This window comes from Diabrotica virgifera, chromosome 8 (genome assembly GCF_917563875.1).
Source record: "Diabrotica virgifera virgifera chromosome 8, PGI_DIABVI_V3a".
Taxonomy (NCBI): domain Eukaryota; kingdom Metazoa; phylum Arthropoda; class Insecta; order Coleoptera; family Chrysomelidae; genus Diabrotica; species Diabrotica virgifera.
The window spans coordinates 157,755,302-157,770,130 of NC_065450.1; the positions used below are offsets into that span (position 1 = coordinate 157,755,302).

Consider the following 14,829-nt stretch of genomic DNA (forward strand, 5'->3'; position numbering starts at 1 on the left):
CGAGGTAGGCGCTGTTGTCAAATTTTTCAAATAAGTAAATTTGACTGATAAATAGGAAGTCCAATATGCTGCAATATAGAACGCAGCGATACCCAACCCGAATAGTCACCGTGTAATAAATTAGTAAACATTGTCCAGCTGACTGGACCTATGGACTGAGGCGGTTTTATAAAGCTATTAAAATAAATCAAAACTTTTTGAGTTATTACAGATCAAAAATTTTAGTTTTTCGTGAGAAAATGCATGTTTTTAACCGATTTTTCATAAATAACTCAAAAATTATAAGTTTGTGCAAAAAAGTTATTATTAACAAAATTGAAGCTAATAAAAAAATAAATAAACTCCTTATCAAAGAAACGTTTTAGTGTTAACTAAACGTATGTTATAGACAATTGAATGTATATTTTATTCGGCGAGTACCCAAATCTAAGTATTCAAGCTTAAATTACGGGAAAATGATGCTTTTTATAACATAAACTCATTAAACATTTTTGTGAAAATACTTAGAGTTATCTATCAAATGAGATCCCGAACAAGTTGATAGCATTAAAGTTAAAGCTCCAAAAATGTTTCAAACTCTATCTTTTAAAATCTTTTCCAAAAAATGTTATGGTTTTTTTAATAACTCCGTTAATTTTTACGCCAGCAGATTCACCTAAAAACTATTTAAAAGATAGTTCAAAAGGCTATTAAAAAGCGTTAAACTTAATCTTTTAAACTTTTCAAAAATCAAAGGTTATGGCCACGGTTACATGGTCCTCGCAGCCAAATTTAAGCTTTAAACGTTTCTATCTCGGTTATTTTTCACCCAACAGAAATAGTATAAAACTAAAATATTTGATATAGAGAAAACTAAAATTTGGTTATATATGATTTTTTACCTATATAAAGTATTTTTGGAGTTATTATCAAAAGAAAATGAAAATGGCCATAATTTTAAAAATCCTGATTTTGTTAAAATATATCATTTTTTCAAAAATATGCACTCTAACCCGGTGAAAATTGTTGAAATCATTAATTATGCTAATACAAAGAGATTCTTTTAAGGATTATTATAAATTTTAATTTATGTGGAAATAGCGTATGTTTTATTTTTCACTTTTTCCTAAAAAAATCGTTCTCTTATTTTCATCATAATTTGTTTTATCTTAATGCCATTAACTTTTTCTGGAACTCATTTGATAGGTATTCTGAAGTACTTTGACAAGTGTTCAACAGGTATATTTTATAAAATGCATCGTTTTCCCGTTATTTAAGCTCGAATACTTAGATTTGAGTACTCGTAGAAAAAGAGGTATATTAAATTACCCATACCCATAACTCACTTTGAGTTAATTTTAGTTTAGTTCTTTAAGTGAAAATTGTATTCAATTTTTGTTACCTTCTATTTTGGTAATTATAACTTTTTTGTAAAAGCTCATAGCTTTTGAGGTATACTGCCGTGCTAGGCCCAAAGGCGGTAACTAACATTTGAGAAAATGGTGGCAAAATCGATTTCAAAATTGAATGCTAAAATTTTGGCCCGTTAGGGATTTATGGACTAGCTAATAGTTTTTATGCATGGATATATGCCCCAGTTTATTAAGGGAACCGTTGATTATATTTTAAAACAAAGTTTTATATAAAAAGAGGTAGATACCGCTAAAACGTTTTATCAAAACTTACTATAAAACTAAGCCTATTAGCGGTATGTGGTTTATAGTTGTGATTGATATGAAATAGAAAGGTTTTCTGTGTATTCCAGTTTATTAAATTGAAAGAATTAAAGTACTATTAAATGTTATTATTTTGTTGAGCCACAATATGACAACAACAAATTGAGAATCTTTAGTTGTCGTTATATCTGTTTTCTTTCAAGAGTCAATAAATACATATTGGTTCATTAATATTAATGTTCTATTTGCGATTCAATATAGACAATTTAATAGACAATCGAACACCATACCTTGTGTCCGGTACATACACAAAACCTATTTAGTATTACAATGGTATTACCTCATAATTATCATTTTTTTATAAAATATTTTATAGTGCGTCTAATAATTTGGGCAGAACTGTACTTATACAACGAAAAACCAGAATCCGTTCAGATTGTTATAGCTGTTTAAACATCTGCGTTTTAAAGAATTCTTCAACTGTAAATGTGATTGTAAACCATACTTTTGACTTTATTTTCTCAGCTACTTTTATTTTGTTTCTTGCAAACAAATTTTTAGATCATTATCCAGGTACCTGACGCATTCTTAGAAAATTTATAAAGGAATAAAACCAGCATTTTTGTATAAAACTTATGTAAAGGATTCTCAAAAGATAAGGTAAAGATATCCCAAATCTACAATCCCGTATCTATAATAGCATTGTATAACTAGACTACTATTAGACATTGTCTAGTTAAACAATGATAATAGCTTGTATTGAAACAAAAAAAAATGCAATCAATGGGTTGCATTGATTTAGTTGTTGCAACCTAACAAAGGGTTTAACATACATATAAATCATCCACTTGGCGCAGATTCACATTGTTTAGGACAACATAAATGGTTAATTCTTGAAATAGTATAAACAAAAATGAAAATATATTTCAATAGATATAATAATCTCGAAAAGTTCTTACCATCCTCGCTAATTATTTCTTTTACTAACACAACTCTTTCAACTAACACAATAATTTAACCTTGTAAAATTAGGCCGAATTTACTTTGTAATATTAAGGCGATTTGGCGGTTTCTAAATGTAGGCGTAAAATTCTTGAAAGTAGATTAGCGGTAAGTGCAATATGCTAAGGTATATGGACGGCAACTGTAGCAGATACCGTCAAAACGCCATAGTATTTAACATTTGCCGCCAAATTGCTTAGTATTTTAACTGAAAAGTGTAGATACCGCTAACAAAATTGCAATTTTATTTAAAATATAATGCTTCTACAACTCCAAAGACTTTATAAATATATACTAAATACCCTATTCTACCTAAAAATATAAAAATCTTATTTTTGATAAAAAATCAGATCCCGCTTTTGGGCTTAGCGCGGCAGTATACTTGAAAAACAGCTTTAAAACATACATTTTTTTTACGAGAAAATAAAATCTTTGATCTTTAGTAATTCAACAAGTATTGATTTATGTTAATAACTTTATATAATAAATTTTGTTTCTAAATTTTCCCTCTATTGATTTATGGTATTATTTTTAATAAAATAATTTTCACTCTTGCAAGGGGGTATCATCCACCCTCAGGGTAAAAGCGGAAGTTGGAATCATGTCACCTTTCTTCCTTGAGGTATCCTCTAACAGCTCACCAATTTTCATGGAAATCGATGGAGGTTCAACGAAATCGGAGGTGAAAGCCTTCAGTGACTGCACTAACTTTGATGTTTTATGCTTGAAAGGGAATATAAAGAAAAACTCTATAATATGTATACATAGTTCAAATGAAATATGAATCTCGAAATATGATTTTGGATTCTAATTTAACTTGATCTTCACTAGTACCTTCTCCTGGTTTATAAGTAGTTATTTTGCTCGTTTTGGTATTATACGGAGTACCATACAGCGTACCCAAAAAGATTACGTATTACTATTTTTCATACTAAAGAGTAAACGAAACTTTGTTTATTAAAGACTTACTTGAAAAGTTTGCACAATTATCCTGAGGCCATTTGTCCTGATCCAGATCCTTGGTGGTAAACTTTTGCCCCAAATGATAGTCCATATTATCTCCTGCAGTGCCACTATAAGGTGATGCAGCTTTTAAAATGTAACCATCTAGTTCTGGTCCAATCGAAAACCGTCCATAATTCGCATAGTACTTTACATCGTTTTTGTCTGTTAGTTCTACCAAGAGCTCCATATCCTCAAATGCTGAAATACATTAAGAATAAATAAATAAATTTTCAAAAACCAAATAGATCACTAAGGGCCGGTTGTTCGAACGCTAATCAAAAATAATCATTATCAAATATTTAATTACTGTCACCAACTATCAATGTCAACTTTGTTTGGGTTGCTGAAAACATAATTATGGATTACAATTATGAAATTAGTTAATCAATTATGTTAATAATTGTTATGTTAATTGATTAACTAATCTCATAATTATAGTCAATTATATTTTCAGCAACCCAATCAAAATTGATATTGACAGTTAGTGAGAGTAATTAAATATTTGTTAGTGATCATTGTTGATTAGCGTTCGAACAACCGGCCCTAAAAGTATTATTTTCCATCTAATTCTTCTTAACGATTGTTTCTATTGGGATAACTAATTCGTCCAAATTTTCCTCTTCACTACGGTATGTCCCGATATTCAAAATAAGGTATCCAATTGTGAATATTCGGTATTTACTCTAAGCGATGCCATCTGACCTCCAAGTTGATCACATGTGCTCTCAGTGTGTTCCTTAATGCTTGACTATCCGAAATGGTCACATTTTATTGTTTCAGATATTTTTGCCAAAGTTGAGCTAGGTGTATCTTTGAAAGCATAAATTTAATTTTGTTTATAAGTTATTGGCGTTTGGTTTAAGTTTTTTAACTGTTTATAATTCCGTGGGCTTCTATCTTAGTATCTCCTGTTGCTTTGTAGCCGCCTGCGTACCATTTAATATAATTCTTATGTAATCTAGAAATATTGTTTTTATCCCATTCGTTTTTGCAATTTTACTTTGATTATCTTAATCTAAATTTCTAAGGAAACCTATTATCCGTTTTGAAGGTACCTTGTTCACCGAAGCCTTTTCTTAAAGACCTATTCTAACAGTTGCCTTGCCTTCCGTCAATTCTTTGCTACAACTTGCCCTGCTATTATCAACAATATATCGGTTATTTACTTTGCATCTTATTAAAATCTCCGCACTGCTCTGTTAACTTAGCCAAATTTACGGAGTGAATATCTGAGTATATGGTGTCTTAAGAACTGCTCTACTTGTTTGAGTTCAGTTTTCGGAAGCTGTAGCAATATTTTTGCTTAAGTAGCAAATGATCATAATTTTATATTGTGTACAGTTTTCGTGTATCCTTTGATAGCTTTGCTTGAGCGTACCTATTCAAAAATATCTGGAAATTTTGAATACCATAAAAAACTGGAAATATAAATATCTTGGGCATGCTATGAGGAACAGAAACAGAAGAAACAATATCCTTCAAATAACAATATATTATTGTGTTTTCAATTTTATCAATCAAAAGCAAAATAAAAATTAAATTAAATTTTTTTTTAAATAACGCGGGCACATAAATTAGATACACCCTGTATATTGAGCTGTAGATATTTCTTAGAATGTAGTTTGGATGTAAGTAGATTTCTCTTTTAATGAGCTTTCCGATGAACCATTAAAGACTTTTGTGAATAATTAAAGTGAAAATAACGATGTATTTAGATTTAAAATGGAAAAAGATTGTTTAGTTTAGAGGTAATTATCAATTTCTAGAAAAGTGGTTTTATGGAGACAGTTTGGAATTTTAGTATCTTTGTTTCAACACGAGTAAATATTGTATAGTTCTCAGAAAGTAATTAGGATGATCGGAATAATTTTGAGGGTGACTGTTTTGTTTGTTCGAATGGAAAAGCCGATGTTTCTGATTATTGGCAATGTGGAAGGGGAAAAGTAGTTAGAATGATTGAGAGAGGTTGAAAAGGAAGGCATTATGTTTTTGGCATCGTTAAGGAACATAAATTAGATACACCCTGTATATTGAGCTGTAGATATTTCTTAGAATGTAGTTTGGATGTAAGTAGATTTCACTTTTAATGAGCTTTCCGATGAACCATTAAAGACTTTTGTGAATAATTAAAGTGAAAATAACGATGTATTTAGATTTAAAATGGAAAAAGATTATTTAGGGTATAGGTAATTATAAATTTCTCGAAATTGATAATTGAAAAGAAAGTTGGAATTTTAATATCTTTATTTCAACACGAGTATATGTTGGAGAGTTTCTCCGAAAGTAATTAGGATTGTCGGAATAATTTTGAAAATGACTGTTTTGTTTGTCGAATGGAAAAGTCGAGGTTTCTGATGCTTGGCAATGTGGAAGGGGAAAAGTAGTTAGAATGATTGAGAGAGTTTGAAAAGGAAGGCATTATGTTTTAGGCATCGCTAAGGAGCGGTTCGACGTGTTAGTGGATAGATAGTTAGCAGATACCAGTGGCTGTTTGATAGTGGAGAATAGTGTTGAAAAGTGGAACGAGAGACAGATCAAATTGAGACGAAATACCTCTTTGATTCTGTATTATTGTGAGAAGGAGAGCAGAGAATTTTTGGAGTTTTGTTTGAATCGAGTACGTGTCAAAAGAGACCCGGCTTGTTGGAGAATTGGTGCTGGTATGCTGATAGTTTTGAAGCTGGACAACGGAGAGAGGCTTTGATGAGTAGCCTTTAACATAGTCAACGAGGGAGAGCTGTTTTGGGTCACGAGAAGACATCAGAGTGAGTGAAGCAAAAGGTCAGTCAATTTATGTGAAAGAGATTTTTATGTTCGGAAACTAAATTTTTGAGTAAAAAGCATATGAATTAAAATTCCAATATTTCAAAAAGTAAATAGTAAATACAGGTAATCTTGCGAATACATAAATTTGTTTTGTTTAGTTTGTTTTACCAAAGTCATCGGGAACAAACCGATAAATTGTTTTTTTTTAACTATAATAAATTTAAGTGGTATAAATTTCATTCGGACATCTGTGTCCACAGGTTTTTAGATTCGATAGATTTCAGAGTATTGATTTTGATAAATAAAAGTGAATTCTGTATTTTTATTTTATTATTTTGCTTTATTTCTTCTCCCTATTTTATCCCGATTAGGATCAACTCAGAGATACTGAACCCACGAGAGAAGATAAGTATAACGTGAGATAATTTGGATTTTTTTTTAATAGTATAAAAAAGGCACCCTGAGATTTTTTATTCAATTTTTATGTATGATTTGCGACAATTAAATAATTAATCAAATAAATAATAATTAATATAAAATCAATAAAAAGCAGATCATAACAATATATACACAGAAATAAAGGATAGTCTAGTAAAAAAAACCATAGGGCTTTATAACCTTTAGCAGTGAACAGTAATATTTATCACTCTTTTTAGTTTACCGACCAACAGGATAGTAGGTAGAGTAGAGTGCCGGTTGTAGGACTGCCAAAAAATACCACAGCGAACCTAAAAATTTTGGATTCAACAAAACATAGATCTCATCGGAAAACTATATCCCGTCATGAATATCTAAGAATGCTTATGGACATCCTAAGTCTTGACGTCACAAAATTGGGAGGAGCTTATATTTGGCTCCAAACAATTGACCATTCCAAATCACGTGATATAATATGGCCGGCAGTGGGAAAAATTTAATAATATAGGGTTTACATCAGTTTTGTAAAGAATATCCTGTTTGGTTTTGTTTTTTATTGTTAATTGTGCACCGAAATTGTGATAGCAAATAAATATAAACTAGCTTATCGCCTACAGAACTGAATTATCCCATAGTAGTTATTGACACAAACTGGTAACTAATATGGGATAATTCAGTTCTGTAGGCGATATACCACTTCATATTTAATTTGTTATCACAATTTCGCAGATTTCCCTACACAATTAACATAAAAAAAACAACCAAACAGGATTTTCTTTACAAATTAAATGAAATTAATGTCGATGTAAGGTTAGATTTTGCCCACACCCGGCCATGTTTGACGTTTCATTGGAATGACTAAATTTTGTTTATAATGTTAAACACTGATAAGGAATTTTTAACTTATTGTTTAGGTACGTGGTTTTTGTGACAAAACAAGACTTTTCATTTAGGTAAATAAACGTGCCAATTAAGAGATTTTTATTCGTTTTGGCCCAGGTGAGTTAATTTAATGCAATGATTAGAACGTAAATAATGTTGAGGTTATGTTTATTTTCAATCACTAAGGAATAAAAACCACCTGAGCAAAAACGAATAAAAATCTCTTAATTAACAGATTTCTTTAACGAAATACGTAAATGAAGTCTTATTTTGCCACACAAAGCACATAGATGAAAAATTCCATTATGACCATTTAACGTTACAATCAAAATTGTTTGGAGCCAATATAAGCTCCTCCCAATTTTGTGACATTTGTGACGTCAGACTTAGGCTGTCCATTGCGCGTGCATGCGCTAATAGGGAGCGCAATAAACAGGAAGCAGTACAGAATCAGAATCAGGCAGTCTTACTGGACGCGGGCCAGTTAACACGTTGACGGACAGTGCGTGAAATGTATAAGCAAGTGTTGTGACACTACCTATATGTATTTTGCAAAGTAGAATAGGGGAAAATTCAACGTCTATAGACGTTGTGTCACATTACATCAATGGAAATTAGACGTTCTGGCCGTCAACGTGTTAAGCGACACAACACATATTATGACGCGGTTTCATGCACACTTTACAGCAGAAAACATAAAACAGTCAACCATTTATCTTTTATGAATGTGAGTCACTAGCTTTTGGGTGGCCAGACACATTTGGAGACTACCAAATGACTTCAAAGTCATATTAGGTATGGTACTTTTACTAGAGCTCTACAAGTTGGTACAGGTTTCCAAAATTATGAGATAGGTATTTTAACAACGTAGAATGAAGTAAACACTTCTGTTGTATATAGGTATATTATAAATTTATTAAAAAATTTTAAAATTCATCCACAAGGGAGTGGTTGTACAAAACGTTTTCGGTCAAACTGACCATCCTCAGTGTAAACGTCCAGTGTACAAGTAATTGAAACTAGCCACTTGAATAGGTGTAAAACCTCAAAATAACATTATTGCTACATTATGAGCTGTATAGTAATCGACAATAAGTCGATGTCTTAAGATTAAAAATGTATCACATGTGGATGTATGTCACATTGGTTGTCACATAGAGTTGGTTGTTAACCTCTCACCTGATCACAACCTTGTGCTAATTCCGAGCAAGGATGACATACATCCACATGTGATACATTTTTAATCTTAAGACATCGACTTATTGTCGATTACTATACAGCTCATAATGTAGCAATAATGTTATTTTGAGGTTTTACACCTATTCAAGTGGCTAGTTTCAATTACTTGTACACTGGACGTTTACACTGAGGATGGTCAGTTTGACCGAAAACGTTTTGTACAACCACTCCCTTGTGGATGAATTTTAAAATTTTTTAATAAATTTATAATATACCTATATACAACAGAAGTGTTTACTTCATTCTACGTTGTCTTAACAAAGGTATACAGCCAACTACAGGGTTTACCCTTTTAATGTTTTATAGGTATTTTAGATAAATGAAAGAGGTACTATAAAAGCCAATTGGCTGCTGTGTGGTCGGTTAAGTTTAGACGGTTTTCGAAAAAAAAATACGAGAGTCTAGTCCAGAGTAACAGTGCATATCAATAGAGGAGAGACTTGAAGAAGCAGCGGGAGAATTAGTATTTGATCAATTATTGTTTTTGATTTCTATCAGACTAATACACAAAACAATAATTTAAGAGAAAATTCCACACCTGTAATTTTGAACCAATCAAAATACGTTATTTTGACAGATCACCATGGCAACGGAGGTATTTTATCGGAAATTTTTTGCTCGTGGGGTACCCAACAGCGAATTATAGTGGAAATTTTTTGACGTTTACAATAACAGAACATTTTTGACAGACTGGTTTTTATTTGTTTGCATAATTTAGTTTTGATTCATTTTCTATCATTTGTAGTTACTCAAAACTTATGTAAAATTGAAGAATATACTATTTTCTATCTTGAAATGGTATTCCCATGCAACTACAATGAGTAGAAATTACGAATTTGAAAGCCTAAATAATTGCTGACAAAGCTATGGCGCGCTATTAATCTGTTCATGCAGCTTTGGATTTTCAAATGCAAATTTGGTGTGGAATTTTCTTACCGAATACCACGCGAAGTCAAATTAATATCCGGAAATTTTTTTTTGATCATGAATATTTTTAGAAAATTTCCCTCGTCTGCGACTCGGGAAATTTTCAAAATATTCATGATCTCAAAAAAATTTCCGGAAATAATTTGACCTCTAGTGGTATTACTATAGGCCAGGGTAATAAGACAAAAATATACCCTGTTCGTGACACTCGAGCAGCCAGGGTTCTGTAGCGTTTTTTCGACAAGTAATACCTATAGGAACAAATTGTAACTATTTCCTGCGTAGGATCTGGCGGCCATTTTTATTTATAAACAACTAACTGTCAAAAAATGGCATTTTTCCCTTTTTTTTCAAATCAATGGAAAACAGTGAAACTTATGATTTTTTTAGTACAAATTTCTTTGAGATTATGGAAAAAGCTTTAAAATGACATATTACAAAGTTTGATATACTCATTTATTGTTAATATAATTGCGAAAAAAGGTCGGAATTGCAAAAAAATTATTTTCGCAATAACTGCTGTAAAAGTTAGTGTACAGGTTTGAATTTTTTGTCAAATGAGGGTTCTTTGGTGCTTAATATGTGATAAAAATTTCAAAGCGATTCATTCAATTGTTTAAATTTTATTCGAATTGTTTATCTCAGTGAGCATTTTTTTTGCACCAACATAAGTCAGAAAAAAATGACGTTAGAACCATTCCACAGATGTAAAATGGAAGAGCATGAACTATATTTTCAACTTGGTTTAAAAAAAGCGAATAAAAAATGCATTTATTAGTAATAAATAATTGTGCAAAAGTATCGTAAATCTTTCCTTATAAACTTTTTGAATAACTTTTTCCAAAAAAATTAACTTTTTTACCCTGTTTTAAGTGAACAACTACCAAATAATGTTATTTATATCATAATTGATAAAAAATTGTAATTAATATATATAATTTCTTATATAACAAAATAAAAAGTTTATAAGGAAAGATTTACGATACTTTTGCATAATTATTTATTACTAATAAATGCATTTTTTATTCGCTTTTTTTAAACCAAGTTGAAAATATAGCTGATGCTCTTTCATTTGACACCTGTGGAATGGTTCTAACGTCATTTTTTTCTGACTTATGTTATTGTAAAAAAAATGCTCTCTGGGATAAACAATTTGAATAAAATTTAAACAATTGAATGAATCGCTTTGAAATTTTTATCGCATATTAAGCACCAAAGAACCCTTATATGACAAAAATTTCAAAGCTGTACACTAATTTTTACAATAGATATTGCGAAATTATTTTTTTTTGCAATTCCGACCTTTTTTCGCAATTATATTAACAATAAATGAGTATATCAAACTTTGTAATATGTCATTTTAAAGCTTTTTCCATAATCTCAAAGATATTTGTACTAAAAAAACCATAACTTTCACTGTTTTCCATTGATTTGAAAAAAAAGGGAAAAATGCCATTTTTTGACACTTAATTGTTTATAAATAAAAATGGCCGTCAGATCCTACGCAGGAAATAGTTACAAATTGCTCTTATAGGTATTACCTGTCGAAAAAACGCTTCAGTACCCTGGCTGCTCGAGTGTCATGGAAAAAACCTTATTACCCTGGACTACTAGTGAAAATATAATGACAACACATCATTTTTTAAATTATACAATGAAAAATTTTGAACTGGTGTAAAAACTGTCTCATTAAACCCTGAAATTAATTTTCACTATTTTATGAAAGCGACGGAAAGAAGACGTATTACTTAATTTAAATAATAGGAGCGGAAATAAAGCACTAAAGTCGCCTAAACGTCTAACTTTTTTAAAGTAAGACAGATCGTTATGAAACCTTTTGCGTTCGATTTGTGAAAGCTTCAGAAAAAATCTTTTACATATGGCATGAGGGACAAAGAGAATTTCATGTTGTAGGAGGAACAGTGGCGGCTCGTACCACTTTAAGAAGGTAGTGCCACAACTCGGGCAGCCGCCAAAATTTTTAGTGACGGATTCACGATATTGTCAAAAAAAGGTATACTGACAACAAAAACTAAAAAAAAATATGCGCGGATACTTTTATCTTATGTACATATCTTAAGTTTATTGATCTGAGGTGCCAAGCAATTGTCCAACATTGATCAAAACAGTTCCGTAAATTAATTAATAATAAAAACCTCTTAACCTACCACCAGCATTTACTGCTGATAGTGCTTGAAAATTGTTATTACGATTTAGTCTCTATTTACCAATTTATAAAAATAATACTATTTCATTATTCACACACATGCACAAATTTTTGTAATGTCACTTTTAAAGTTTACGATATATGAAGTTCATTCTTCTATTTTTTGGTTGCAAAGTTTTCAATGACTTTATAATTAAAATTATCAATACAATTTACAAAATGCTTTTCTGCAGATAGCATACCTAAAGCACTAGGTTTCGATGTAAACATCGAAAAACAGCGTTCTGCTTCAGATGTTGATATAGGAATGATAACTAAAATACTTAAAAGTTTAATAGTTTCTTCAAATGTGCTTTTTAAACCTTCCCTCTACAATAAAACCGATAGCGAAACAGCCCCAGAGGTAGTACTTAATTCGTCTCGCTAATACAGTACTTACTTCTAATTCAGTTTTAAACCGAGTTTTGCTTAAAAATTAAAATTGTCTCCATGGTTCATTAAGAAATGATTCGGAGAACTGATGCTTATAAGCAGAAAACTTCTCCGACATAAATAAATTAGAAGCAACTAAATGTCCGGAGAAGGTAGCCCTTTGAAAGATCTGGTACTTTGAATAATATGAACCTTTAAGTCGTTGTCTAATTCGGCGCTAAAATTGACCAGCTTCTTAAATATCGATACATTTTTGGCAAAGTAACGTAAGTGACATTTTTGGCGAAAATCATGTTTTTCCATTAAACTAGCACGATTATTGTTTAGAAGGTACTGCCAAAGTGTAGTAAGTCTAGAATTACTTTAAACATAATATATGTATAGGTTTACTACACTTTGGCAGTGCCTTCTGAACAATAATAGCGTTAGTTTAACGGAAAAACATGATTTTCAAAAATCTCACTTACGTTACTTTGCCAGGAATGTATCGATATGCCTCTATTTTCTGAATTTTCTTTTTCGTCGTGACCTCTTAAAGCTAACTCGAAAGCTCCACAACACCTTATAACATTTGTAGTTTTTTTTTTCTAGCGAAAAACCACCAAAAAAATTTTAAAATACTAATCTTTATTGTCAATTAATAAATTAAACTTAATAAATAATCAAAATATTATCAAAATACCCACGATCATGATGCACTAAAAGTTTAAAATACAAAAACTTTTTAACAGAAAATATACATAATAAAAGCGACAAACCAGCACGTAAAGAAACTCAAAATAAATAGACCTGGCTTCATACCCTCGTGCCTGGCACAGAGATTCTAATGGTAAGGTATACTAATAGTCCAATATAGCACTTTCTCTGTCACTTACATATAATGCTCGTAAAATCTTTCTCTCTTTACTCGTGCCAGTACTGACTTCGGCGCGAAGGAGATTCTCCTGTCGAATACTCTCCGCTGTCGGCAGGGATTGTATTGCGCCCATAGTTGCCATATTTTATATAATTTATGAAGATCAAAAAGTTTTATATGTTTATGGATAGTTAGCAAGGTAGTGCCATGGCTCTATGGCACTACCTCACGGGCCGCCACTGAGGAGGAATATGCATTTTCCAAAGTACATCTCAAAGTGTTCAAAAAATAAAAATTACAACTAGGCCATAATTATGGAAGTGAGTTCAATTTTCATATTCGGGCGGTTTTTAAGGTCGCTGAACAGGAATATCGGCTCGGTCAAGCTGTAAAAGGTACCCGGTATCCCGGTAAACACGTCGTCTTCTGGAGTTTCATGAAAATGCGTTATGAAAATAGTTAAAATTTATTATCTCGGGGTTCTTGAGGTAGCTGAACACGAGTGTTCATCTAAGATGCTGTAAAAGGTACCTGTTGCCCGTTATCTACGTGGTCTCCTGGAATTTTATTCATAATAAAATTGATTAAAACTTCTTATTCCGGGGTTTTTAAGGCTAGTAAGAGTTTTAGTCGTATACTACTTGAGGTTCTGATATCTTTATATCTAAAAATATTATTATTAATACCTATTAAAAAAAATTGAATTAATTTTTTTCGTAATTTGCTCTCTCAGTTCAAATAACTTACTGCTATTATTGTTACTCACTGTTGAATTTTAGAATGAATTTTCGTAAAATTCCAGAAGACGATGTAGATACCAGGCACCAGGTACCTCGAACTGCATCTTCTGTGCAATAATCGTGATTAGCGACCTCAAAAACTGCGAGATAATAAATTTCTACTATTTTCATAACTAATTTTCATAAAACTCCAGGTGATGAAGTAGATACCGGGTAACAGGTACCTGGTACCGCATCTTCAATGCAATATTCGCGTTAAGCGATCTGAAAACCCCCTAGATAATAAACTTTAAGTATTTTCATAACGAATTTTCATGAAACTCCAAGATATGGCATAGACACGGGCACCAGGTACCTTGTACAGCATCGCCGAAGCAATATTCGTGTTTGGCGACTTTAAAAACTTCGGAATAACAAGTTTTCAACGATTTTCCAGGAGACGATGTCCATATTAGGCTACCGGGTACCAGATATCTCTTACAGCTTCGCCTATCCGATATTCCTGTTTAGCGAACTCAAAAGTATGAAAATTAAACTCATTTCCTTAATTATTTCCTTAGGTGTGAATTTTTATTTTTTGAGCACTTTAAGATGCACTTTGAACAATGCCTTTTTCACCATCAACAATGCATATTTCATTTATCCCTCATACCTAGAATTTTCTTGAAGCTCTCTCGAATCGAATGCAAAAGGTTTCATAACGATCCATATTACTTTAAAAAATCTTTTTGTGGAAAAATG

At 31.4% G+C, this 14,829-nt stretch overlaps 1 protein-coding gene across 1 annotated transcript in view; it reads right to left on the reverse strand.

The window, feature by feature from the left end:
• LOC126890407 (microfibril-associated glycoprotein 4-like) overlaps positions 1-14,829 on the reverse strand; it is a 53,071-nt gene that overhangs the window by 2,752 nt on the left and 35,490 nt on the right. The window contains exon 5 of the mRNA XM_050659312.1: positions 3,627-3,860. Within this exon, the coding sequence (XP_050515269.1) occupies positions 3,627-3,860 (234 nt within the window). The remainder of the gene's footprint in view (positions 1-3,626; positions 3,861-14,829) is intronic.